The 27,587-nt window shown below is 40.3% G+C and overlaps 1 protein-coding gene across 1 annotated transcript; it reads right to left on the bottom strand.

The window, feature by feature from the left end:
* Positions 1-3,273: 3,273 nt before the first annotated feature.
* Hebp2 (heme binding protein 2) lies at positions 3,274-11,095 on the bottom strand. Its single transcript, XM_046450282.2, has 4 exons — positions 10,695-11,095; positions 10,042-10,177; positions 9,144-9,324; positions 3,274-4,158 (listed from the first exon to the last, which is right to left on the bottom strand). Exons 1-4 carry the CDS (start codon positions 10,794-10,796, stop codon positions 3,960-3,962), a joined length of 618 nt encoding a protein of 205 aa, XP_046306238.1. The 5' UTR covers positions 10,797-11,095; the 3' UTR covers positions 3,274-3,959.
* Between the last annotated feature and the right edge of the window lie 16,492 nt (positions 11,096-27,587).

The raw sequence follows: 27,587 nt of genomic DNA, 5'->3' as shown, positions 1-27,587 counted from the left end.
AGGAAACTATTTATTAGAGGAGCCCTGGCTTGGACAGAAACAACTATGTCTTGTATCTCCACCTTGGTTGGTCACTGGCTGGAAGTTGGTAGAAAATGGTATGCTGTTGACACCCACTGCTTCTCCCAGTGATAGGCTAGGTGCTCCCCTGGAGATACTGTGTCCTTGTCTTGAAATCTGAGGTGACCCTGAAGATCATAAAAGCTGAAAGCTGGGGCTGGGGTTGTGGCTCAGTGGTAGAGTGCTTGCCTAGCAAATGTGAGGCACTGGGTTCGATCCTCAGCACCACATAAAAATAAATAAATAAAATAAAGATATTGTGTGTTGTGTTCATCTGCAACTTCAAAAAAAAAAGCTGAAGGCTGTATCTGAACCACAGTCCTCACTGCTGGGCAGCTAGTAGTTTTTTTTTTTTTTTTTTTAACCACTCAAGAAAACACAATTTATTTAGCTGGAATATATAGCAAGCTGTTTTCTTGAAGGTAAATCTTGACCAGCTCACTCCATGGGGTTGTCTGCCACTGCTCCAAATCCCAGAAAAGAAATGACCGTTCTTTGGTCACAATAACAAATAAGTACCAGGAATAGTCAGTGACAGCGTGGCATCAGTAACCTCACTTCTAAACCAGGCTTCCGAATCCTGCTAATCAGCAGACGCCTCGCTCTGGTAACCGCACCTCCACAACGACAGCTCAATCAATCCCTGGATGCTTTTGAAAGTCTGTTAATCCCTGGACTCTCTGTTTCCTAAATCCCTGTGTAAAGTCAGCAGCTTTCTTTATCCAGAGAGATGGTGCCCAACAAGCACAGATGTCCTGCTCAGCAACCTGTCTGTGGAGCTTTTCAGCATGGGCACTGAATCCCGCCTCTTGGGTGCTGACCCCTCTACCCAGTATGCTCCCACCTCTGCACCAAGCTTCTATCTTTCACATCTCCAGGGTCTCTTCAGAGAGGCCTTTCCTGACCATCCCATGTGACATCCACCACACCCTACCGAGCCCTACTGCAGCATCCCACTGCCCTAGTTCACTTCTTTCTTTTTCTTTTTGGTACAGTGGATTGACCCAGGGGCACTAACCACTACACCACACCCTCAGGCCTTTTTTGTACCATTTTTGTGGTGCTGGGGATTAAACCCATGGCCTTGTGCAAGCATTCTACCAACTGAGCTATATCCCCAGCCCTCTTTTTTGTACTTTTATGTAGAGACAGGGTCTTGCTGAGTTGCTTAGGGCCTCACTCAGTTGCTGAGACTGGCTTTGAACTCATGATCCTCATGCCTCAGCCTCCTGAGTCAGCTAGGATTACAGGCATGTACCACCACAACCAGCCCCAGTTCACTTCTTGATGGCAAGTGCCACAACTTCAGATCACCTTCTTTGTGTAGAACTGCCCCATCCTCTGGAACACGAGGTCCATGAGAACAGGCCACTTCTGTCGTGTGCACAGTTGTCTCCTCAGTAGGAAGCTGAGCTAAAGCGAAGAGTGAAAGGTGGTCGCTGGAGCTGGGAAACAAGAAGTCACTGACGAAGGATGGGGCAGCATGTTTCCTCAGCACTATATCCCAGCCCCTCATGGGGTGCCCACAATGCAGGCTCCATAAAAACCTAAAGAATGAGTAAATGTCATTTCAGGGAAATGTTTAAGGAGAACAGCCAGAATTTCAGGAAGACAAGTAATGCCTAGGAAAGAGTGGATAAATGCCGTGAGTTTCAAGGAAGCCATTACTTGTCAGAATCTGTGCCTATTTTGAGCAGAGTGATGGGAGCATTTGGGAGAGAGGCACTGCAGGGGAGAGAGGCACTGCAGAGGAGAGGGGAGAGCTCATTGGTGAAGCAAAAATTAGATCAACAGCTCAAATGGAAGGCTGAGCCTTAGAAAAGGGTCTAGACATATATTTCCCATAGGTAAGATAAGGAATAAGATGCAAAAGAAATGTTAACATAAGGGCTATTTCATGACCAGCCACATGATTAAAATAACAATTCATTGCTATGAGAAATACTTTCTAGGCTGATTAATTTATGGCTGAAAAAAAGTCTTAGTTTTAAGGAGGAAGAGGGGGAAAATGGGATACTTTGAACTCAAATGGTATAAAATCAAGTTTTTCTTGAACATGTTTTAGATTACAACTGAATATTGGTTATCAGAAATATGCTTCTCTCATTTAAGTGAAATTTATTGCATGTGTGACACATGTTTTGTATAGGACTATAGGTTGAACTTTAGAAATATTTGCCTCATAACAGTAGAGGTTAGTACTGTGGACATTCATCAGTAGAAGAGCTAACAGACATCTTCTAGTAAGTGATGGTAAATGTGCTATAAAAGAATCTTAATTTCTTTCTGGCAAGCATAAATGTGCAAGGAATCAATAAATTTAATATGCAACTCAAGGAAATATATTCAGAAAATAATTGCCTAGAATTTTAAAATTTATATCCATAATAATTTCCAAGCCAGAAATCTAGCTTGGTTTTTTTTTCTATCAAATATTACAATCTCAAAGGTATCGCTGAGATCATAATCACATGAATTATTTCTATGCAGGAAGAACACTACCACACAGTTTTCCTGTGGGGCTTAGAAGGCAAGAGCACGGAGTTAGAAGCCAGACTGCCTGGGCTCACATCAGCCTCTGCCCTTACAGTGTAGTCTACGGCAAGTTACCTAACAGCTCTGTGTCTCAGTTTCTCATCTGATCAAATGGGGATGATCAAATGTGGGTTGTTCTGAGGGTCGAATGTGATAATTCAGGTGCTACACTAAGAATAGCACATCTAGAAGGCAACGTATAAACACTGGCTATGGAAATCATTAACTATAAGGATGTTGGTCTACTGCATCTGGATTAGGGAGACTAATTTTAAAAGATAATGTTAGGGTTGAAAGGACCTGAGGCATCACCAGGCCCATTCAACCCTCTGGATACTCACATCTCCTATGTAAGCAATCGTCTCCTGAGAAGTGACTGTGTGTCCGTCCTGTGCTTAAGCAGGCAATGACAGAAGCAGTACCACTCGTGGGCAGCTGTGATTGTTGGAAAATACTGAGCTCCAGCCTGCTTTTCTCCCCCACTCCTAAAGCCACCATCCCCAGGAGCCCACAGCAGAGCTACAGCCCTTTCCACAACTGGCTTCCAGGGACCAAATGTGACTTTATCTTCCCTAGGACAAGTGTTTTCCAGCACCATTAGACAAGGACCTCTATCTGCATTTTACAAATCATTTTGTAACTGTGGAAATATGACATGAAACAATCTAAGAACTCAAGTGAATTCTTAAATTATATGTCTGTGTTTATTTCTTTAATAAGTATTTATTTATTTGACAATGCTAAGGATTGAACCCAGGGCCTCATGGTTGCTAGGTGAGCTCTCTAACACTGAGCTACATATCCAGCACAAAACATGCCTTTATGGGATGTCATACAAGATAGGAAGTCCCTAGCTTCATAAACATATTCTCTGTCACTGAATATAATCAACACTTTTGGGTAAGAGCTTTCTTGTGCAGGGGGCATTGGCAGAGGCTCAACAGAGATTGTAACAATGGCAGCTGCAAAAGACAATTTATTTTTGTGTCCAACTGACTCTCGCTGGGCCTCCAGGCCTGCTGGCCTCATAGCTCCACACAGGATAAATCTTGAATGTCTTTACTGATATTATCTGGAAGGAAGAACATCCATGGACTCAAATCCAAGCAGAAGAAGGCAACATAATTGTGATATTGTGAACAAGACAGAAGTTTGTGACCCATTTACATTTACAGACTTTGTCCCCTGTTATCTGAATATCTAAACAAAGCTTCAAGCATTAAGAAGGCACATTGGAAATAAGCTCAATTCATAGTGATACTCTCAAGTTAGAAGATACCGCACATAGCTTTACTTCTAGGAGGGGTTGATGTCTGCAATTAGAGCAAAGGCGTGCCCCAGGCAATGAACTTCCTTTCACTTTCTCATTCAAGTTCTTTGGAGGGTTCACTCTTCTGTATCAACCACACTTCATTGTTTCTGTTGAGCAATTTGAAAGGACTGTTGTAGCCCGCGGTATAGAAAACCTTTTCATCAAAAACTTTCCCTTCTTCCCTCAAAATGCTTGCTAATGTCAAAAGCTGTTCTTGATTCTTCTGGGCACTAGAGAATCCATCGAAAGACCTACAAAGGAGAAAATAAATAAGCATGAGTGATTTCCTTACTGACACTAGAAGAGCAGGAGCTGGTACCCCAACACTGGATTCGGTGCAGCTTCCTACCACTATGCTGACCCTTCTGGTCCCACAGCTCCCAGTCCCATGTGACCTCGAACTCACTGAGGAGAACCAGGAGGACACCTAGGTCCCATGTGCTGACAGGCAGATTTGGAACTTACAAGATCTCATATTCTCAAACCTGTGCTCCTCAAACTTCACTGGGCATAAGAATTATTCTGGGATCTATTAGAAATACATTCAGGAGATCTGCGGAAGGGCTTTAGAATGTATGTCTAGCAATTTCCCAGATATGTGCTGATGCTCCTGGACACAGAACCACACTGAAATCCCTTTAGATACCCTCTTTCCGTTTCTTTCCCCTTTTTTAAATTTCTTTCTTCCTTCCCCTCCCTTCCTCCCTCCCTCCCTCCTTCCCTTCCTCCCTCCCTCCCTCCCTCCCTTCCTTTCTCTTTTCTCTTACTCTTTTCCTTTCCTCCCTTCTCTCCCCTCTACCCCCAGGGTCTTACTATGTTATCCCGGCTGTTCTCAAATTCTAGGATTCAAATGATTCTCCTGCCTCAGACTCCCAAGTACCTGGGACAAGAGGCACATGTGACTATGCCCAGATCAGAATGTCAGTTTTCCATTGAACAATTTCCCTGTTTTTCTCCTTTGGGCAAAAAGTAGGCACTGGGTTACAGATGAATATAATTAGTTTAGATCTCTACACATTTATACTCTAACGAAAGAGACCAACATTTATTTGGGCAGCTCTATGTACCCCAAGTAGAGGTAACAGTGGCAGAATCAAAGTTCTACAGGAGCACTGAAGATATGATTAAATTCAGGGTAAGGGGTCTCATCTAAGACCAGAAATGGAGGATGAATAAAGAAAGGGAAGGGATAAATGAGGGATATAAAGAGTACAACACATTTTCATAGTGAGGCATAAAATAAAATCTGAGAGGTGAGTGGAAGCCAGAAGGAAGAACCTTAGTCTAAGGCCTTTTGAGGTTACTGAAAAAGATGTTGAGCAGACAATAACCTGGTCAGATTGGGGTAAGGATAACAAGCAGAGAGATGAACATAGATTGGAGGGGAAGAGCTAGGAGACTGCTATAAAAACAGGGAAGAAAAGATTTAAATAAAATGAGGAAAAGAGTAAAAGTTGAAATATAAATTTTAAAGTATGTAAACAAAAACATTCTGAGATTATATCATGACCTGGCTGAGCTGCTCACTTATGAGTACAATGAATTTGACTTTGAAGGTTAAGAATAAGAAACACAAAACTATTCCTAATTTTTTTTGGTATAAGTTTCATAATCAATGGGCCAATGAAAAAAATCAGTCCTAACATGAATCATACAAGATTCAGGATCCAAAGAACACAAACTATGTTGATTTTATTCAACAGTTTCTTTCCTGTGCCTGAAATCATTCCTTTTAAATCCACATTGAATAAATGTAAGCATCTCTGTATTCATGTGAAGACAAAGTGAGCTGCCGCAGGAGAGCTGATTCAACTCTGCTTTGTACACAGAATACAATTCTGAGCCTTGTGTTAAGTAACATTTTGGATCCAATATTATTTATTTTTTTAATGAACAGTCAATACTATGTTCAGCCTACAGGAAATTTGTTTTCATATTCCACTTTTTCCTTAAATAGGAATCTTGAAGACACTAATTAGAAGTCGTCTTGTGTTTTCTGAACAGTTGTTCTACAACGATCTATCTGCTGCTTTATTCTGTACACATACCTTGTACCCCCAGCCCCAAACACCAATCCTACTAGGAGCTGGAGCATATGGACATGGGGACAAGCTGTCATACTCTTAAGGAGTTTATAAGTAAGTCATTATAACAGAGAAGAATAACAATAGGAGGAAGGGCATTCACAGGGTGAATTCCAGGTTCAGCTCAATGGGCCAAAGGACACAGCCCTTTGTAGAGATAGGCACTGCAGGCCAGAGAAGGGGATTAGGGAATGCTTATTTTTAGAGCTGCTTGGTTTGCTCCCTCAACTTCTATCCCCAAATAGAGATGTAACAGGTAGGGAAGCCAGAACTGGAGACAGTCACTAGATATGAGAGTCCTTAGACACGGGGAATTGAAGCAATGTGAGAGGACCACCTGCAGCAAGTGTGCTATGAAGATCATCAATGGGCATCAGCAGTGACTCAGAGATGGGGGACCAAGGAGGAGCCCATTGAAGCAAAGAAACAGGAAAGGAATGGTTAGAGAGCACATTGTTAAAGGATAAACAAATATTCAGGAAACAACCTGGTCAATACATGGACGCTATGGGGGTCACAGGGAAGAGGACATAATCGTGTGACAAATGTATTGCTGAAGATGGCAAGAGCAGTTTCCAAGGAGACAGTGGGAGCTGCATCAGACTGTGATGGTTCTGATGAAGCCCCAGATGGAAATAAGGAACATGTTTTTGGAACCTGAAAGAGAACTGAACCTTGTTATAATGTAGCAAAGAGCTCAGCTGAACTCTGTTCATATCCTAATGTTATATGAAAGAGCTTAGAAGCGATGAAATAGGATCATTGGGTGAAAGTTTTTCTGAGCAAATGAAGATGTGGCTTGGTCTCTACTGAATTCCTACGGCACAATACCAGAAAGGAGAAACAATTTAAAGACAGAATTTTCTTTTTCCTTTGGTACTAGAGATTGAACCCAGGGGCACTTAATCACACGGAGCCACATCCCCAGATCTTTTTTGTATTTTATTAAAGACAGGGTCTCACTGAGTTGCTTAGGGCCTCACTAAGTTACTGAGGCTGGCTTTGAACTCTTGATCCTCCTACTTCAGCCTCTTAAGCTGCTGGGATTACAGACATAAACCACTGTGCTCAGAATCTAAATTTTCAGATAATTGTTAGCCTATCCATATTGAAAGAAATGAAAAAGCTTGCACAGGAGAGAAGAATAAAGCCAAGCAATGCTTTGAAAAGGAAATTATTTTGGCATGGTCATCCATACTGGAGCCAGGACATATTCTCTAAGAGTGGCTCCAAAGGCATTTCAGAGGTTAACCAGGGGGGTTTCCTGTCCCATCCCAGGCTCAGAATATCAACACATGGGAGAAGACCCATTTCAAAGGAGGGGCTTCCGACCCTTTAGGACCTTGGAGCTCAACGCCTAGCACCACCTCAAGGTTCTACTCCCTGCTTTCCAAAGTGACACTCCTTGACCACTCCAGGTTCAGCTCAATGGGCCAACGTGTGACACAGGCCAGGATGTCTGGCCCTCGGGAGGGCACAGGTGATAGATCTTAGCAGCATCCAAACAGTGCCATCTCTGCTAATGTATGGAGTACACAGGCCAAGGGAGTATGCCACTTCCACTTGGATCCTGAAGGATGGAACTACCCAGAGCCTCAGGTACATGAACCAGACAGAGGGCCACAGCAAGGATAGGGCCACCACAGAGAGTCACCTATAGGGCAATTCCTAATGGAACTGTAGGAGCAGGGCACACCAGATTGGTAGAGCTACTATTGTGCAATTCCAGCCTGGAAGAGCTGCAGGTAGCTGACCACAACTCATGACAGTGGCATCAGGGGGTAGGGTCACCCAAAGTTATAGTGTAGGGCTACTTGAAGCACTGGGAACCCACTCCTGTCCAGCAAAGCTTCAGAGGCATGACCTCCACTCCAGGAGGCCTGGAGGGCAGAGTCTTGAATTAAAAGAAGATTAATCCTACACCTTAAGATTTGGGTCTCTGTTGAGACCTCTTATTCATTTCTTCTTCCCTATTTTTCCCTTTTGGAATGTGAGTGTCTATCTTATGACTGCCCCACTGCTGTATTTTGGAAGCAGAGAACGTTTGATTTCACAGGCTCACAAATGGAGAGAATTTGCCTCAGGATGATTCATACTTGAGTCTCACCCAGATTTGATTTAAAGGATATTTAGATTAGTCTTTTGAGTTGATGTTGAAATGAGTTAAGACTCTGGGCATTACTGGGATGGAATTTATACTATTTTTTTTTTTTTTTTGTACCAGGGTATTTAACCAGTGAGCAACACTGATAGCCCCTTAATTTTTTTTTTTTTTATTTAATGTTTTGAGACAGGGTCTTGCTGACTTGCTTAGGGCCTCATTAATTTTCTGAAGCTAGCTTTGAACTTTCGATCCTCCTGTTTCAGCCTCCTGAGCTGCTGGGATTACAGGCATGTGCCACCACACCACAGCTGAAATCAATGCATTTCGTATGAGAGGAGGACATGAACTTTGTGTGACCAGAGTTGGAAAGCTGTGGCCTGAATGTTTGTGTCCTTCCAAAATTCACATGTTGAAATTTTAACCACCAATGTGATGACATTAGGCGGCAGGACTTTGGAAGATGATTAAGTCATGACGGTAAAGCCTTATGAATGGGATTAGTGCCCTTAAAATAGGGTCCTAAAGGAGTTTATTTACTCCTTCTACCATGTGAGAACGAAGCAAGAGGTCCAATGTATGAACCAACAAATAATCCCTCACCAGTCACTGGAACTAGCAGTGCCATAAACTTGAACTTCCCAGCCTCCAGAGCTGGGAAATTTCTGTTTCTTATAAGTTACCCAGTATATGGTATTTTGTCATAGCACCCCTAATTACTAAGATAGGTATCATGTACTGTTTTCTAAGGTATTTTTGTTCAGGTTTACCTGGATTGCAGGTAAGAGCAGCCTTATGTTTGGGGTGATATGGTTTATACTGTGTTTTATATGTGGAAGTCTGCAGTAGACTTCTCATTAAATGAATTGATATATCTTGCAACAGACTTTATTAATATTTAAAACGGGGCTAGTTGGAAAACTTCATGAAGCACGTTAGGCCTGTTTTTATGAAAGAGTGAAAAGCTTGTTGGAATTGCGCAGGAGCTAAACAGCTAGAGTGTGCAAGTAAAATTAGCAGACAGCAGGGCTGTAAATTATCTACCACTTACCGCACAAACACAGTCATTTCAGCTCTGTCTTCAATGAAGACATCTGACTCTGAAGGCCGTGGTGGATCAGATTGCTGTTCCGAGGGGATGTATAGGGAGATGGTAATGGTAGATTCACTAAAAGGACCGGAGCCAGGCTCTACGAAGCTTGTCACTGGAGCTGTCATCTTTATTTTCATCTCTGTGCCATAAAAATGAAAATTAAATCTAGTGGACATGTGACTGCTTTTAAAATTTAACCTATTCTTTAACTGAGTTTCTTAATTTACTTTATAATTCTGATATAAATATTTACCTTCAAGATAATTTGCCTCTTTTTAAAAAAGGCCAAAAAGACTCAATTATTCAGGGTTCACATTAAACCTTTCTGTACTATTGATAATTTTGGTTAATAAATTCTGTACTTTCAGAGATATAAGGGGAATGTGGAGATAACATGGTCTAGTTAATCCTGTTTTCTTTACAGTTCAGAAAATGAGATCCGATAAGCTAAGAGACCTGCCTAAAAATATACATATTTATTTTGGCCAGAGACAAAAGTTATGACTTAAGACTTGAGCCTCTTAATCCACCATCTTCCTGTCCCCTGATATATATTTTTCTGTATCAGTCACCAAATTATCCTGAAGCATTAGCCCTGGGAAAGGACTTCTCACTAGTTATGCAGAGCCACAGACAGTTCACCCAAAAAGACAAGGAGAAAGGTTGAAAAGTACTACCCAGAGGTACCCTCCTCTAGCCCATGCAAAGGTACTCCAGGAGCATCCTCTGTGAAAAGATCAAGTCTTTGATGGTGTGAGTATTTCTATTATAAAGGATATTTCTGTAAAAAGCTAAAACTCTTACTTAGCCCCAGGTCTCAATCATCACATGCACACTAAGGTACAATTGCTCTTACCTTTCTCGTTTTTGCCTTGAATGTAGCTGTTCAGTTTTGTGAAGCCAGTCTGGATGGCTGAATCCCAGTCCTTAGATTCAACACTAGTGCTGACCCACTTGGCTGGCCCATAGTGTCGGGTCTCATAACTTCCGGCCTAAGGGAAGAGGAAACTTCCAAAGCAATTCCAAGACAGTAGGACATGAGATGCCACAATTCAGGTATCTTGGTCTTTAGTCTTCCTGGAGCCGTCTTGCCTAGGTGTTGCTGGGCCCTAAGGTCCTGGCTCTTTAGGGCCAGGCCTAGCCTCACCCGGAGGTGTCCCTCTTTTGTGTTAGGGTTGGCGACAGCCCCAGCTCCACAGGCCCTGAACCTCAATTCAAGTTCAAAGAAACAGGCATCCATGAGCCTGAAGGTCCCACAGACGGCTTTGGGTCCTAAGCAGTTGCCCCCTACTCCCAGGCCCCAGACAAGAAGCGAAGGTGTGGCCTGCACCCAGGGACACAGCTAAATGACTGAAGTTCTCCTGTTTTAGGAACAGGGTCGCAAGTTGGGACTAGGACCATCCCTAGAAAGGGTATTTTTTACTTAACCCCACGGGACCTTCAGGTCTCACTGCAAACCAGCCCGAGGGCAACCCGACTGGCCGGGATTCCCTCCCGAAAGGCACCTACCTGCGAGCCCGCGTCGTCCGGGGCCTTCCAGTCCGGCGTCTCCACCGCCTGCTCCTCCGCGACCTCGGCTGTCCCCAGGTCTGGCTCGAGAACCTCGGCCATGGGCGGCGCCGATACTGGGAGAGAGCAGGTCCAGCTGCTCCCCAGGGCCCCTGTCCCCGTGCTGCAGACGCGCGGCCTCCTGCCCGCAATGCGGAAGCGGGAGCCCGCTGGACACGCTCTGGTCTGGGCCGCGAGGGGGCGCCGCGACCGCCAGGGGTCCCCGGTGTAGACCCGGACAGCTCGGGCCCGGGCCACGCCCCCTGCCCGGTTCCGTGCCCAGTGGGCAGGGAGCCGAGCCCGGAGACTGGACGGCAGGGCCCGCTTCTCCCGGCCTCCTCTGGGGGCCCCCTCTGGTCACCGCCCTTGTTTTGGAGAGAGGCTGTGCGCTGTGAGCAGCCGAGGGTGGAGGACCGAGCTGCTGCTGGCGCGCCTTCTGTGTGACCGGTCGGGTCACTTCCCACGTCGCCAGCCCGCGCTGGCGGCCGCCTGACTCCGGGTTCCACTGCGCCGTCCGCGCACGGAGAAAGGGACCTGGAACTTCTGCAGACTCTTGACCTCGCTGCCCCGCCCGCAGTCCTGCCGACGAGCGCCCCACCCTTGGGCTGGATCCCGCGGCCCAGCCAGGGGCGAGCGGCCCTACTCCCACCTAGAGGACTGCCTAGGTTCCTTTCTAAGTGGATCTTGAACTTTCCGGGTCCCTTGCCCTTTCTAAGAAAGGACCCCAAACTATCCGAGTCATCTCGCCAGGATCAGGGATGCCGGGAGGCAGACTCTAGTTTTTTGAGAAATTTTGGTTAGAAGTCTTATTTTTTCCAAGAGATTTATTGAGCTAATTCATATGTTATACAATTCACTTCTTTAAAGTGTATTAATAAATGGTTTTTAGTATTATTCGCAGGGCTATGCAACGATCACAGTGTTAGAACATTTCCATCAACCCCCTTGGCGACAGCCCATATCTTTAGCCACCTCTATTCCCCAGGCTCCAGCCCCAGGCAACTATTAATTTGCTCTGTCTTATAGGACATTTTGTATGAATGGAATTATAGCAATATGTGGTCTTTGTGACTAACTTTCTTCACCTAAAATGTTATCAAATTTCATCCATGTTGTAGCATGCCTCACCTTTTTTATGATTGAATAATATGACACTGTATAAACATTTTGTTTATTCTTTAGTTGGTAACATTCGGGTTATTTCAAGCTTTTGGCTATTATGAATAATGCTGCTATAAACTTTTCTGTAGAGGTTTCTCTGTGGACATGTTTTCATTTCTCTTGGGTGCACACCCAGGATTTGAATTGCTGAGTCAAATGGTTACTTTGTATTTAACCCTTTTGGACACTGCCAGACTGGTTTTTCATCATTTTACATTCTCACCAGTAGGGTATGAGCCTTGTTTCCCCAGATCCTCTCTAACACTTATTATTATTTTGGTTTTTTGATTATAATCATTCTGTAGGTGTGCCTATTGCTTTAAATTTTTTTCTTTTTTTAAATTTTTGAGATATAATTTACCTTACAAGATGGGCTAGATGGTGCATGCCTATAATCCCAGGCACATCACTGGGAGGATGAAGCAGAAGGATGAAAAGTTCCAGGCCAGTTTCAGCAACTTAGCAAAACCCTGTCTCAAAATAAAATAAAAAGGCCTGGGGTTGTAGCTCAAAGGTAGAGCATCCCTGGGTTTAATCCCCAGGACCACCACCACTAATAATAATTTATATGACATAAAATTCACTATTTAAAAATAGGCAATTCAGTTTTCAGCAAACTCACTATGTTGTACAACCATCACCACTATCAGGCAGCCAAAATTCCTATGTGGAGGGTATTTTACTCAGGTATGTAACCAGTTCCTCCTTACCCATCATGCCCCTGCAATGAATCTAGAATATTCATTAAAACAAAAAAATCCCATACAGCTGGGCAGTTGCTCTCCATCTCTCCTCCCATCCAAACTCCAGTATCCACCACTCTACTTTCTGTCTCTATAGTTCTGACTAATCTGTACATTTCATATAAATGGAATCATATAATATGTAATATTTTGTGACCAACTTCTTAGTGAAAAAAGTAGTGTTTTCAAGATTGACACATACTATACCTGTACCACTACTTTAGTCCTTCTTAGTGCTGGAAAATGTCCCATTATGTGGGCCATGTGTGTGTGTGGCGGGGAGGGGTACTGGGGTTGAACCCAGGACCTCACACTTGTTAGGCAAGTTCTGCGCCACAAAGCTACAGCCCTAGTCTTGGAAGAGTGCTATTAAAACAATTGATGTCCTTCCTCTCTTTTCCTTGCCCTTCCCTGCCCAAACAACTGTCTGGTGGCCTAGGAACACATGACACTTTCTAGTGGTTATATCAAATCTATCATTATGCAGAGCCAAGCTTGAATTATTTAGTGAAGCCTCAATAATAAATTTTGACTTATTTTAAAAATAGTCTGTCTATTTTTAATTATGTAACAGATGTGATCCATTGCTTAGGTGACTTTGCAATGTTGAGAAATTGAGAATGTAATTATACTTTATTGTAGGATTTTTTAAGAGAAAAAGGAAGTAATTTATAATTATTGGTTAAGAAGTTTGATTTTCTTTTAATCTGAAGACTATCTTTTATAGTTATTTGTATCGTTTTTTAGGCAAGAACATTGTATTTGTAGAAAAACAGGCTAATTTTGGAGACATTTTTAAAAATAGATGTGGGATATACAATTAATGAAGATAACAGCAAATATCTGATTAAATATCTAACGGTGGTAATTAGTCACCTAAAAAGAACAGAAGAAGGAAAGAAAGGAATTTATTTCAAATTAATGGGGTTTTGTTAGAATAAATTAAACAAAATATAGAAGGTTCAAGTTTCATATCCCTATTTCAAATAATTGAGTTAGGTTTCTTGTGGCTAGATTATGGTTAAATTGTTCTGTTAACTCATATATAACTCATGTTTACGTGACACTATGAAGCTGATATTATACTTCCGCTTTACAAAAATTTAGAGACGAGTTCTATTTTCAAAGTTCATCAAGTAGAGGCTGAGGGTGGGGAGTTGCCCAATTACCTAAATACTTCTTTTTTACTTTTTTTTTCAGTAATTCACATGGACAATTAATAGACAACATTTTAGGAATAGATATTAAATGGCTGTGTTAAGGGCTGGGATTGTAGCTCAGTGACAGAGCACTAGCCTAGCACATGTGAGGTACTGGGTTTGATCCTCAGCACCACATAAAAATAAACAAATAAAGTCATGCTATCCATCTACAACTTCAAAAAGTTTTAAAAAAATGGCTGTGTTAGTCAGAAAAGACCAAGTTATACTATGGAACCAACCTGAAATCTCATTGGCTGTAAGCAACAGCTCCTGCCAAAAAAAATCCTTTTTGTCCTTTATCCTTTAAGTCTTCAGAGTCCTCAGAGGGTCTGATGGATTCTACAGGACAGCCCTTTTCAGGTGATGCAGCATGGCACTTTATGACAATGGAGTCCCTGTGGTCGCTGCAGCTGGAAAAAGAGCACCCAGGTATCTTTCAGCAGCCATTACCGATGCTCCTTATTCCACACTGAAAGCACTGAATCAGTGAATCCAGAAATGTTGCTTTTAAGGGAGATATAGACTTAAGAGTCCTGTGAACCTCTGGTGGTGATATTTTTATTAACTAATATAGACACAATTTATGTGTGTTTCTGTACAAAGATGTCTTATTTAACATATGTTGTTGATTCACTGCCATTGAACCCATATCCAACGTTGTAACTCGTGCCTGAATGAAGCTTATCTAACACAAAACATTTGTGTTGGCCAGTGCATGGATTTCCAGGTAGAGTCACAAGACGCAGAGGCCTGTCTCCTTATTTGGCTCTCATACTCTAAACAATGTCCATTTTCACAGTCAAATTAGTGCCACATTTTTCTCATTCTTGTGCTTTTTGTTGGTGATCTCACTGCTTAACATCATCCCCAGGTGCAGTGCCAAAGTGTTGCCCAGTGTTCCTAAAGTGCAAGAAAGCTTTGTTTTGCTGCTGCTGTGTGTGTCTTTGAGTGACAGAAAGTTCTCTGAGTATTGATTGTGGAGCTACAAATATATTTAGTAAGTACACAAGTTTACAGATACAGAATCTGTGAATAATGAGGATCAACTATAAAATGCTCTTGCAATAAGTTCTGTAAGTTGCTCCCAACCATATTTTATTGGCCAAGGCAAATCCCCCAGCCCTGACTAGCCTCAAGGGAATGTGGAAGTTCTCAAAGGAGAATTCAAAATACTTGAGAAAGCAGTTTATAATATCATTAGTCACTCATTGATTCTTTTTTCCATACTTGTGGAAGATTTTATTTCCCAAAGACGACTGCAGTGTTATTTCCCATCCAGTGCATTGTTTTTAAAACAGGACTTTGACATGTCTCCTGCTGACAGGTGGAGGTCTGTGTTCTGTTTCTTTATAACTGGCTCACGGTGATGGTGGAAGTAATATTGGGTGACTTCTTTCTGAGGCTAGATTATTAAAGGCCTTCACCAGGTCTCTTTGGAATCCAAGAGCCTGCTAAAGGGAAGACATGTAGCTCCATGGAAGACACGTGTGGGTTCCTCGCTGAGGTCCCCAAGCACAGCTGGCATCAGCCGTCACACCTGTGAGTGAGCACCTTTTCAAATGACTCCAGCCTCCTGCCATTGAGTCACCTCCAGACCTCCTGAGTCTTCTTAGCTGAGGCTCAGAGATCATGAGCAGATACAAGCTGTCCCTGCAGTACCCTTGCAATCTGTGAAGGTAAGATAGATAATCATTTTTTTTAATGACACAAAGTTTAGGGTGATTTGTTTTTTAGAAATAGTAACTCAAAGAGTATTTACTCTGGCAAGGACTGTACTAGGTGTTGGGGGATTATTATAGCAATTAATAAAATTTGATCCTGAATTAGAACCATATATATATATATATATATATATATATATATATATATATATATATATATATATAAATTTGGTCCTGACCTTTACATGTCTTACTGTCAAGTCATCTTTTATTCTGGGGCCATTCTTGCACCCACATTATAATTACCAATTTTATGGTTTCAGCTGTCTCAAATATGATAACTGTAGATTGCTATTCTAACATGAAATATAATAGTTTCTTTTGGTTGGCTTCTCCTTTAGTTTTGATGAGAAATATAATTCTCATCTATTATTTAGACCCCAAACAACCCAGGAAGCCCCTTTTTACACTGAGCATGTTGCTCAGTGCCTGATAGATCCGTAATTGCTTGATAAATGTTGAATGAATGCCCATCATAGAATTTACCAGACACGTGGATAGTGATTGAGTGTTTTTAGGAGCACCTGTGAACAAACTACCTTCCTAATGTGCCACGGAAAATGAAGAGACATTTATGGAATTGTGGAGAGCTAGATAAAAAAGCTAAAGTCTAAAACTGGAAATGCCTTTAAAAATTAAAGCATCAATTTTAATCAGAACGAAACTTGATACAACTTCTGAGACTGTGGTAGGTGTTTATGTAAAAAGAAGACATCCATATTGATTTTAAAGGGCTCACACTTTGGAGTAAAAGTAGATGACCAAATATATCACAGCCAGACAGTGCACATTTGCAAAAGCACTTTAAAAAGAAAACAAAACCTTTGATGCATCTAAAGGAACATGTTTCTAATATATCATTTGATTAAAGATCATTTTCTAAAATCTTAGAGTAGCAAAGGTGTTCTCTTAAACTCTTTACCCAGGGTTCTCATTGTTACTGTTGAGTTATTATTGCTACTTCTTAATTAGGACAAATTAAAGAATTGGCTTGTGTTCCCATACTCTGGACCATTATTTAGACAATAAATTGATTTGTTCTGCATATTTCTGCCTGCTGTGTTTGCTGGGAGGAAAAAAAAGTATCTGTTGAGAATAAACAGACTTCAATAAACAAGAAAAATCATGTAAAAAGAATTGGCAGAAACTGGGATTGATTCCCTGATGACTGTTTTAGAACAGAGTTGTTACAGCTGTGCCTTGTCCCCACTTCCTGGAAGATGAGCACCAGTCTTGAAGATACTTGTGAACCAGCCCATTCTCAGCCTGCATTATGGTCTCCCCAGGTAATTCAATGCCTGAATTTGTTTGGATTTATATGAACAGAATGAGATCCAGGCACGAAAGAGATAACCAGTGATTAAAATTGACTCCAAGATGGAGAAAATGTTTGGCCGTAATGCCTTGGACCTTTCCTCTTCTGTGTGAGTGCTTCTCAAACTATCTTCAATAAAAGACCATTTAATAACTTTAAAATTTTTTCTAGTTCCTCATAAACCAACTAGTGATTCTAGTTACACACAAAGCTATTTGCAGCTCATGCTATGTGCTTCTTCATCCACAAGTTTTATAGCAATTTAATTGGTGTAGACCAAAAAGCAGCAATATGTGTCTTCTGATCACAAGCATGGATTTTGTAAAAAGGTTAAGTTGCTATAAATGTCTCTAAACATTCTCCATTGCTCTAATTATCTTATCTTAGACTGGTAACAAATAGTGAGGAGTTTGTGAGTCAGTACTAGCTCATGGACCATGCTTTGAAAAACACTGATTTAGATGACGGTCCCTGTCCAGTTGGATCTGATTAAGGGTCTCCAAGTATTATGTCTTTAATGACCTTTGGGATTGACTCTCTAGATACTTGTATTTACACTTAAGAAAGATGATTTAATTAACATATAGTATATATTATTTTTTAATATTTACATTCTCTACTCATTAATTAATATGCACATAAATTCATATTTAAATGCATTATGTAAATAGTTTGGTTGTGATGCTTATTTATTTAAGAATCAGGAAGATGAGCTTTGCCCCCCCTTCAGGTTCATAATTTATTTTCAAATTGATTGTCTCATGGTAAGTTGACATTAGCTTCTCCAGGTATGAGAACTTGAGGGATGAGTATAGACAGATGGGAATCCATTTTTGTTGCTTTCATAGCTGAAGTTTCTTTAGACTGTCCCTTGAAGGATAGGACAATCAAAGCAATGCCTCTGTATGTTGCCATTATGTTAGTCAATGCTCTACCCATGAGCTACACTCCAGCCCCAGTACAGTCCTTTTGGAATAAGAAGTCTGGGCAATTTCATTAAGATCTGACATCAGTTTACTGAACTTGCCTTGTCCCCTGGCCACTGAACACACAAGTGTCATATTCCTTATACATTCTGCCAATGGAAGAAAACTTATCTCTTATTCACTTTTTGTTATGGTGACATGATCAAAATGGGAGCAAGGGAGGGAGCAAAGATGTGGGGAGAACGATTGTTCAAGTGTAGGGGAGAGAAATGTATTCTTATTTCCTCTGAAAGCAATTCCTTGCCTGAAGTTTGCCTGCATTAGATCAGAATAGTCTCCCTCCCAGGGCTATATCATGACTGTTGTGGGTCCACTTTGTGTTGGTGGCTCCCTCCCTCCATACTAAAATTATAAAATGTGCAGATTATACTTTGTGACTGTGTTGATACAAAGATGAATGTAATTTTTAGCCTGAAAAGTGCATTGTTTTCCTTCTAATTTTAAAAGAAATTAAAACATTTTCATGGTTCCAGAAAAGTAAGGAGAGCTCTGGCGTGTGGTATCTGGTATGCCTTATCGACCCCATCCTACCACAAGAAATTTAGATGTCCTGGTTGAGAGAGAGAGAGAGAGAAAAGACGTGTAATGATAAATACAGAGAGGAAGTAACACTTTGTGTGCCCTTAGGGCAGACATGTGTTTTTTTTTTTTTTATTGTTGGTTGTTCAAAACATTACATAGTTCTTGATATATCATATTTCACACTTTGCTTCAAGTGGGTTATGAACTCCCATTTTTAGCCCATATACAGATTGCAGAATCACATCAATTACACATCCATTGATTTACATATTGCCATACTAGTGTCTGTTGTGTTCTGCTACCTTTCCTATCCTCTACTATCCCCCCTCCCCTCCCCTCCCCTCTTCTCTCTCTACCCCCTCTACTGTCATTCATTTCTCCCCCTTGTATTATTTTTCCCTTTCCCCTCATTTCCTCTTGTATGTTCTTTTGTATAACCCTGAGGGTCTCCTTCCATTTCCATGCAATTTCCCTTTTCTCTCCCTTTCCCTCCCACCTCTCATCTCTGTTTAATGTTAATCTTCTTCTCATGTTCTTCGTCCCTACTCTGTTCTTAGTTACTCTCCTTATATCAAAGAAGACATTTGGCATTTGTTTTTTAGGGATTGGCTAGCTTCACTTAGCATAATCTGCTCTAATGCCATCCATTTCCCTGCAAATTCTATGATTTTGTCATTTTTTAATGCAGAGTAATACTCCATTGTGTATAAATGCAAGACTGTGGAACCAACCCAGATGCCCTTCAACAGACATGTGTTTTAATATTAAATCCTCCCAACAACCCTCCGAGGCAAGTCCTATTAATATGACAAAGGAATAAATAAATAATGAATAGTTTAGGACCAAGGAGATTCAATGCTTGTAATCAGACTATTTAATTTTTTCTCACCTTGCTCAGAATTCAGTTGAAGGAGATACTAATATTGGTCCTTCAAAACTTCCAGGAACTTTGAAGAATTAGAGAACAAGGGGATCTTTTTTAACAGTGTACTGCAGAGTCTGTAATGCTGGTGAGGACACTGGAGGGCTCCACTGGTTTTTGATACTTATGTCGCCTGAGTCTAATATTGAAGGAGTGAAAAATACTATATGTGAGTTACCTAGAAATAATTTGAGAAGAAATTTAGCTCTTGGGGCTGGGATTGTAGCTCAGTGGTAGAGCACTTCTCTAGTATGTGTGAGGCCCTGGGTTCGATCCACATAAAATAAATAAACAAAATAAAGCATGTGTCCATCTACAACTAAAAATATTTTTAAAAAAAGAAATTTAGCTCTTGATACACATAATATTTAAAGGTATATGTAGTATTGCTTTTTAAAAACAATATCTTAGTGTATTATATGTATAATGAATGTATTCCATGTGTGTCTATACACATAGATGAGTGTGTATGCACACACAAATAAAATGAATACATGACTTATTGCTATAGAAATGATTAGAAAGTAATTTCTTTTAAAATAACCTATTATCCACGCCCCTGCCTTTTTAAAGATTTTGTTTTTTAGACCTGTTTTAAGCTCAGAGCAAAATTGAGTGGCAGGTATAGAGTCTCCATAATACCACCTGTGTCCACACATCTGGCACCTGTCCCCAGCAGCAGCTCATACCACAGTGGACTCTTTGTTACAACAGATGAACCTGTGTCAACACATCACCATCACCCAAAGTATATAGTTGACCTTAGTGTTCACTCTGGGTGTTACATACTTTATGGGTTTAGACAAATTGTATTAGTGACATGTATCCACCTAATAGTTTCACTGCCTTAAAAACCTTTGTATTCAGCATATTCATCCTCTCTTTTCCTCAAACTTTGACAACTGCTGATCTTTTTATTATCTCCATAGTTTGACCTTTTCTAGAATGTCAGATAGTTGGAATCATACAGTATGGTTTGGGATTGCTTTTTTTTTCTTCTTGATATTACACATTAAAATTTCTTCTATGACTTTACATGGTTTGACTGCCCTTTTGTGTTGCATGCTCAATAATACATTTTATTATCTGGATGTATTACAGTTTATCCATTCACCTATCTTGATTGCTTCTAAGTTTTGGCAGTTATGAATAAAATATGTGTATGCATGACATAAGTTTTCAATTTCTGTGAATTTCTTCTTAGGAAGTGTCTATTCAGGTTTTCTCCCTCCCCCTCCCCCCTTTTGGGGGGGGTACTGGGCATTGAATCCAGGGGTGTTTTACCACTGAGCCACATCCCTAGTACCGTTTGTTTTTAAGACAGAGTCTAAGTTGCTGAGTCTCAGTCTTCCAGAGTCACTGAGATTATGGGTGCGCATACTGCACTCAGACTTTTTGCCCATTTTTGAATTGGGTTGGTTATTCATCTTCTTATTGTAGCATTTTTTGGAATATTTATTGTTTTAGTTTTGTTGGACACAATACTTTTATTTTATTTATTTATTTATATGTGGTGCTGAAGATGGAACCAGGGCCTTGCGGTGCTAGGTAAGCTCTCTACCCCTTATTGAAGGATGTTAAGAGTGCTTTGTATACGACACTCCTTTATGTCCTTTGAAGTATTTTCTCCCAGTCCATGGCTTGTCTTATCATTCTTTTGGCAGCATCTTTCTCAGCGCACAAGTTTTTATTTGAACAAAATCCAGTGTATCAATTGTTTTTTTCATGGATTGTGCTTTTGGTGTTATATCTAAAAAGTCACACTCAAGGTCATCTGGATTTTCTATGTACCTTTGAGAAAGTTTTCTGGTTTTGCATTTTACCTTTAGGTGTGATCTATTTTGGATTAATTTTTGTGAAGGATGTAAGGTCTGTATCTAGATTTATTTTATTTTAATTTTGCATGTGGAAATCTAGTAGTTCCAACACTATATGTTGAAAAGACTTTTTTCCATTGTATTGCCTCTGATTTTTTGTAAAATATCAATGGACTCTGTTTGTGTGAGTCTATTTCTGGAATTTCTATTCTGTTCCTGAATCAGCACTCTGACTTTGCTCTTCTCCTTCGATATTGTGTTGGCTATTTGGGGTCTTTTGCATCTCCATATAAATTTTACAGCTTCTTGATATTCACAAAATAAGTTGGCTGAATTTTGATGAGGTTAAGTCCTTTTGTAGATCAAGTTAGGAAGAACCGACATGTAAACGCTGTTGAGTTTTCCTATTCTTGAACCTGAAACATTTCTTCATTTCTTTAGATCTTCTTTGATTTCTTTCATAGGATTTTATAGTTCAGAGCTGAGAATGTAGCTCTGTGGCAGAGTGCTTGCCTAGCATGGGTGAAGCCCTGGGTTCATTCCCCAGCACTGCAAACAAACAAACAAATAAAAGCATGACATTGTAGCTGTTGTTATTTTAGACAGAAATGTATCTGCTAGATAAATTAAGAATAAAAAAATAACAGATTTTATTTGGCCTTCATTTTTGCTTCTCTAATCCTCTTTCTTTTTCTGAAGAACTTCTTTTAACATTTCTTGCCAGGCAGGTTGATTGACAACAAATATCCTTAAAAAATTGTGTCTGAAATGTCTTTATTTTTTTCCTTCACCTTTAAAGAATAATTGTGCAGGATATAGAATTCAAGGTTGGTGGGCTTTGATTTTTTTTATCTCATTTTCAATTTTTAATTAAAAAATGTTTTTTGGTATCAGGGATTAAACCCGGGGGCACTTAACCACTGAACCACTTTTTATTTATTTATTTATTTTTTATTTTGAGACAGGGTCTTGCTAAGTAGCTGAGGGCCTAGCTAAATTGCTGAGGCCTCAGATCCTCCTGCCTCGGTCTCCCGAGTCACTGGGATTACAGGTGTGTGCCATTGTGCCCAGATTGATGGGCTTTTTTTCCTCTTAACACTTCAAATATTTCATTCCTTCCACCTGCTTCCATATTCCTAAGAAGTCAGATGTAACTCTTTGTTCTTCTGCAGGTAGGACGTTTTTTTCCTCTGGCTTCTTTTAAGAATTTTTATTTAATTTTGATCTTCTGCAGTTGAATATGATGTGACTTGCTCTGTCTTTGGGGTAGTTATCTTGTGTGATGTTCTGAGCCTCCTGGATCTGTGGTTTGGTGTCTGGCATTAATCTGGGAAAATATTTCTTCTGTTCCTTCCTCCTTTCTCCTTATAGCATCTCATTAGTGTTTATGTTAATTCATTTGTAGTTGTCCCACAGTTCTTGGATGTTGTTTCTTTTTTCTTTTTCTTTTTTTCAGTTTCTTTTTCTCGTTGCTTTTCTGTCTTAGCAGCTTCTGTTGACAACTCTCAAGTTGGCAGATACTTCATCTGTGTCTAGTTTATTAATGAGGCCATCAAAGGCATTCTTACATTTGGGTTGTAGGTTTTTGATTTCCAGCATTTATTATACTTTTTTCTTCCAATTTTTCCATATTTACATTACTCATCTTTTCTTGCATGATGTATACTTCTTCCTCCCCGTAAGAGCCCTGTGCATCTTAATTACTTGTTTTACATTTCTGCTCTGACAATCCAACATCCCTATCATTTCTGAGTCTGGTTCTGAGGCTTGTTAAGTCTCTACAAACTGTGGAGTTTTGCTACTTAGTATACATTATTATTTATTCATTTATTTTTTAGTGGTGGGCATGCTATACTGAATGAAAGGAATTCTGGTATGTAGGGCTTTAGTGATATGGTGATCAGATGTCAGAAAGAGTTTTCTAGTCCTATGATGAGCTCTCCATCTTTTGGGAGCCTCTGCCTGGGCTGTAAATTTCAATAGTGCTTCTCAGGTTTCTTCTCTCTGCCAGGCAGGACAAGAGGGCCAAAGGGGACTGGAGTTGACTATTTTTCTTCACCTCTGGAAGGCTCAAGAAAATTGAAGCTGGGAATTCCCCTCCCTCAGGTTACTGAGACTCTAATCAAATGCCAGGTGGCTAGACTAAGGGCAGGTCTTATTAAAAGGAGTAGCAGCATCTGGTGTTTTTCAAAATGGTCACTTCTGCCTGCCAGAAAGAAGCACAGGGGATTTGTCTCCATCTTCACTATGAGACCTACTAGGGCTCCTGGAGGTAAAACTCACAGAAGTGTGAGGGCCCCCACGGATGTCCCCCCTGGAGTTTTTAACCCTCCTACATGTCCTCTCAGAGCCTCGAGCAGTTCATCAATCCCAGCTTCCTCCCCAGTGCTGGCTCCTGCGTTTCCACTCAGGTATGTTGTCATTTTGTGTCCACCTGACTCTTTCCACTTTCAGTGGCAGCAATTTGCCCTGTGACCACGATTCTCTAATAGAACAGCTGTCGATTTTCCAGTTTGTTCAGTTTATTAGCATTCCTTCCAAGCTCTTTTGCATGCCGGAGCAGAGAACAGACGCCTTTTCCTTTGTCTAAAATGATATAGATATTTTTTGGTCCAGCGTGGAATTTAGTGAAAATGTCTATTTCCTAGTTACTGATGGTTATATTCCTTTCCCGTCTTGATCTTTTTTGGCTAGAATTATTTCTTCCCCAAATACTCCTTAGTTGTTAACAATTTAATTCTTCTCTTTGGGGACTTTCATCAACTCCACTGTCTTTCTCAGAGTGCTAATCACAGGTGCTGCCCATGTTTTGTGTTTGCTAGTTTGTCAACGTTTAAACAAAGACGTGCTGTTTAAGTGATCTGTTGTTCCTGATGTCTTGCCTGCTGGTCTAACTTTGTGAGTTACAGCTGCACTTTATTCTGATGGTATCAGGAAAACAGCTTACAGAGAACATTGGTCAGTAAGTGACAACTCCGAGCTGCATTTATAGATTTAGTTCTCCCTACACTTGTTACCCACGTTGAAATTTACCTATGTTTTGTATATTTTATGGTCCATTCACATTACTTTTATAATTACTTTTTTTTTTTTTTTTTTTTACAATCATTGGCTGTATTCTGTTTAATTGGTCTTGGTAGATTCTGGTATTCTATGGTTCTGAAAGTTCCCCAAATGTTTCTTCTGTGCAACCAAAGTTGAAACCTGTCTTTTACAAGGGCTAGCAAACTTTTTTTGTGTGTGTGTGAAGGGTCAGACAATAATTGTGTTAGGCTTTGAAGATAAGCAAGTGAGCACAGTGGTGTTTCAATAAACCTTCATTTCTAGATACATTAAATTATATGAATTCAAATTTCAGTATCAGAAAATATTATTTGTATGTTTTTTCAATTACTTAAAAATGTGAAACCATTCTTGCTGGTGTACAAAAACAGATTGGAAGTGGAATTTGGCAGGTGGGCAATAGTTTTTATGTGCTGGTTTATAGTTTATCTGCTTTCTTGCTTCAATTTGGTTCCATAAGATAAAATGATTCCTTCCATGGTCACTGATAACATTTAAAAAAAATTCTTTTTAGTTGTAGGTGGATATAATATCTTTATTTTTATTTATTTATTTTTATGAGGTGCTGAGGATTGAACCCAGGACCTCATGAGTGCAAGGCAAGCACTCTACCACTGAGCTACAATCTCAGCCCAGTGACTGATAACATTTAAGTCCTACCGTTGATTCCTTATGGTAAATAAATCTTATCAGGACATTTTAAAACATGTCAATGCATGTCCCTGGTAGTTGTAGATGTTGTAGTATCTGGAATGCTTTTCTCTATATGTAGCAAGCCTGGCTCAAATGGCTTAAAACAGTATGAAATTTTCATTAAAATACAGACAGTTGCGTGGTTAATGCAACTGCTCTACAGTGTTATCATTGCACATGCTTTTTGTCTTTATATTGTATTATTTTCATTACCAGTTACGACTGATACTTCTCGTGTTGCAAAATGACTATAGTAGCCCCAGGCATCACATGCAGACACTTAACATTCAGCAAAAAGGAAGAGGATGTTCTTCTATGTGTTTATTTTTAATAGTAAAGCAAACTTTTCTAGAAAAATCCTCCTCCTTTGAATATCTTCCCTTAGGTCCCAAGTCCATATTGGTCCCAGTTGAAGAGTTTGAAATCATATTAACAATCATGCCGCACCCCTGATGTTTGGACAGACCTACCCTGTCTTAGGTAGAAAATTTTAGAATCCTATAACCAAGCCAGGGTTCTAAAAGCAAGGAAGAAGAAGAAATGGCAATTGAGAATCAATAATCTCACACAGAACTAGACTCTTAGATAGAAAAAAAAAAAATCTAGCCAGGTGAAGTGGTGCATGCTTGGGAGGTTGAGACAAGAGGATCACAAGTTCAAAGCCAGCCTCAGCAATTTAGGAAGGCTCTGAGCAAGACCCTATCTCAAAATAAAAATAATTTTAAAAAAGACTGGGGTTGTGGCTCAGTGGTTGAACGCCTCTGAGTTTAATCTCCAGTCCCAAAACAAAATAAACAGACAAACAAAACCTAAAGGCTGTGTCTGAGCTTCTCATTTCCATTTGTTTATTTCCCTTAAAGAACATAGAGAATTGTTCAGTACAATTTCCCTAAAAGAAATTGTATTGATTTTTTTTTTCACTAAATAGGTTATATTTTGCTCAAAGATACAACAATTATTTCTATCAGATTACACTTAAAAAGAAATATATCCCATTTTTGCTTACTTTGTTGTTTTCCTAAGTTTATAAATGTTGCATATCTAGCCTAAAAAAAGTTCATGTGAAAAAGTTAGAAACCACTATTTTTTTCATCATCTGAAATCAGTGTTGTCTAGTATGCATTTTATATTGTAAAAACAGATATCGTGTTAAAAAATTGTGGTATTAAATAAGAATTATACATGACATCCCTAGCCTCCCTTCCCTGCCACCTCTCTGGGTTGTTGCTTTTGTTGTTGAAGTGCTAGGCATTAAACCTAGGGCCTTACACATGCTGTGCAAGTGCTTTACCACTGAGCCACATCCCTAGCCACTTTAATAAAATTTTTGAGACAAGTCCCTACTAAGTTGCTGAACTTGGGATCCTCCCGCCTCAGCCTCCTGAGTAGCTGGAATCACAGGTGTGCCCAATGACTATCAAGATTATTTTGATACATTGTCTCAAGTGGTAATACCCACCTCAACCTCCCCATGTGAAAATCACTGAGGGAGATTTCTATCAATTCCAAGCTCATCTGACCCTGCCAGGAGGAAAGCCTGACCCCCACCACCAGTATGGCTGAAATTCCACCTGCTTGATGTTCTTGAGGGAAACAAACATCAAGCACAGTGGCAACTGCTTCTGCTTAGGACAGACAGGTCAGGCTTCTGCTCCTTGATCTGCCTTTTAACATTGTGCAATGTTACACACTCATACTGGTGTGTATAAAGCCAGAGTTTGAATAATGTGGTTTGTAAGGTCTCTGTTTTTCTTTACCATGTGACCCCAAATTTTGACCTTTCTTTTCTTTTTTTTTTTTAATTGGTTGTTCAAAACATTACAAAGCTCTTGACATATCATATTTCATACATTTGATTCAGGTGGGTTTTGAACTCCCAGTTTTACCCCAAATACAGATTGCAGAATCACTTGACCTTTATTTTCAATGTTAAACTAATCTATAGTGTTGCTGCTGCTTAGTGAAGGCTCCAAATATAGTGGTGCTCTATACTAAGATAATGATAAAAAGTCATGTAAGATAATGTGCTGGAGCAGCAACTGTCTAAGCTGCCAGAGCACTTTCAGACAGCCCACAGTGTTCTAGTGTGAGACCTTCCTGAGTGAGTAAGCCAAATCCTTCGCCCATTCTAAGAAGCTAATCAGAAGAGTCATACTACAAAGGAGATAACTTTAGAGAGCTTTATTTTATTTTAACTAAAATATTTGTAAACGTCTGTACTTTCATTGCTAATATTGAAATATATTTCATTATTTACAACACTACCCCCACAGCTCTAGAGATGTCTTTTACTCCTTTTAGAACCCTCTATGCATCCTGAAACATTCACACAGAAGTGAAACCATGAGATCCTGAAAAACTGATGCAGGATAAAAAGGTGTATTTGGTGGCAAAAGCAGTTTTCCTTGGCTGGTCCAGTATTCTTTTTTCTTGCCTTTCAGAGCTGCTTCCTATGCTCACTAGTAATTGGAACTCCTCCCCCCACTTCCATCCCAGGGGCGGGTGTTCTGCATTTTGTGGGGAGCTCGGTCATCTTTAGTCATCTGGGGGAACTTTTCCCTAAGGAACTTGAACGCAGGTTAACTGATGGACTCTTATCAAGCTTGCCCCTTAGCCTAAGGAGTGTGACTATGAACCGCAGCTTCTTGGGTCTGACTGCCCTTCCCTCTGGGTCCTCTACTTTTGCTCATCCAGTCCAGGTGACCCTTC

Source organism: Marmota monax, unplaced genomic scaffold, assembly GCF_021218885.2.
Source record: "Marmota monax isolate L192 unplaced genomic scaffold, Marmota_monax_Labrador192_F-V1.1 WCK01_AAM20220418_F8-fsc00030, whole genome shotgun sequence".
Taxonomy (NCBI): domain Eukaryota; kingdom Metazoa; phylum Chordata; class Mammalia; order Rodentia; family Sciuridae; genus Marmota; species Marmota monax.
The sequence above is the reverse complement of the archived record's forward strand: the minus strand, read 5'-3'. Positions and strand labels throughout refer to the sequence as shown.

What these genes read in the sequence shown, in the direction of transcription:
- Hebp2 (XM_046450282.2), bottom strand. Translation starts at nt 10,796, where the DNA reads ATGGCCGAGGTTCTCGAGCCAGACCTGGGGACAGCCGAGGTCGCGGAG. An exon ending in CGGACGACGCGGGCTCGCAG is followed by an intron (nt 10,178 to 10,694) that starts GTAGGTGCCTTT and finishes CTCTTCCCTTAG; the next exon opens with GCCGGAAGTTATGAGACCCG. An exon ending in GAAATGACTGTGTTTGTGCG is followed by an intron (nt 4,159 to 9,143) that starts GTAAGTGGTAGA and finishes TCTCCTTTGTAG; the next exon opens with GTCTTTCGATGGATTCTCTA.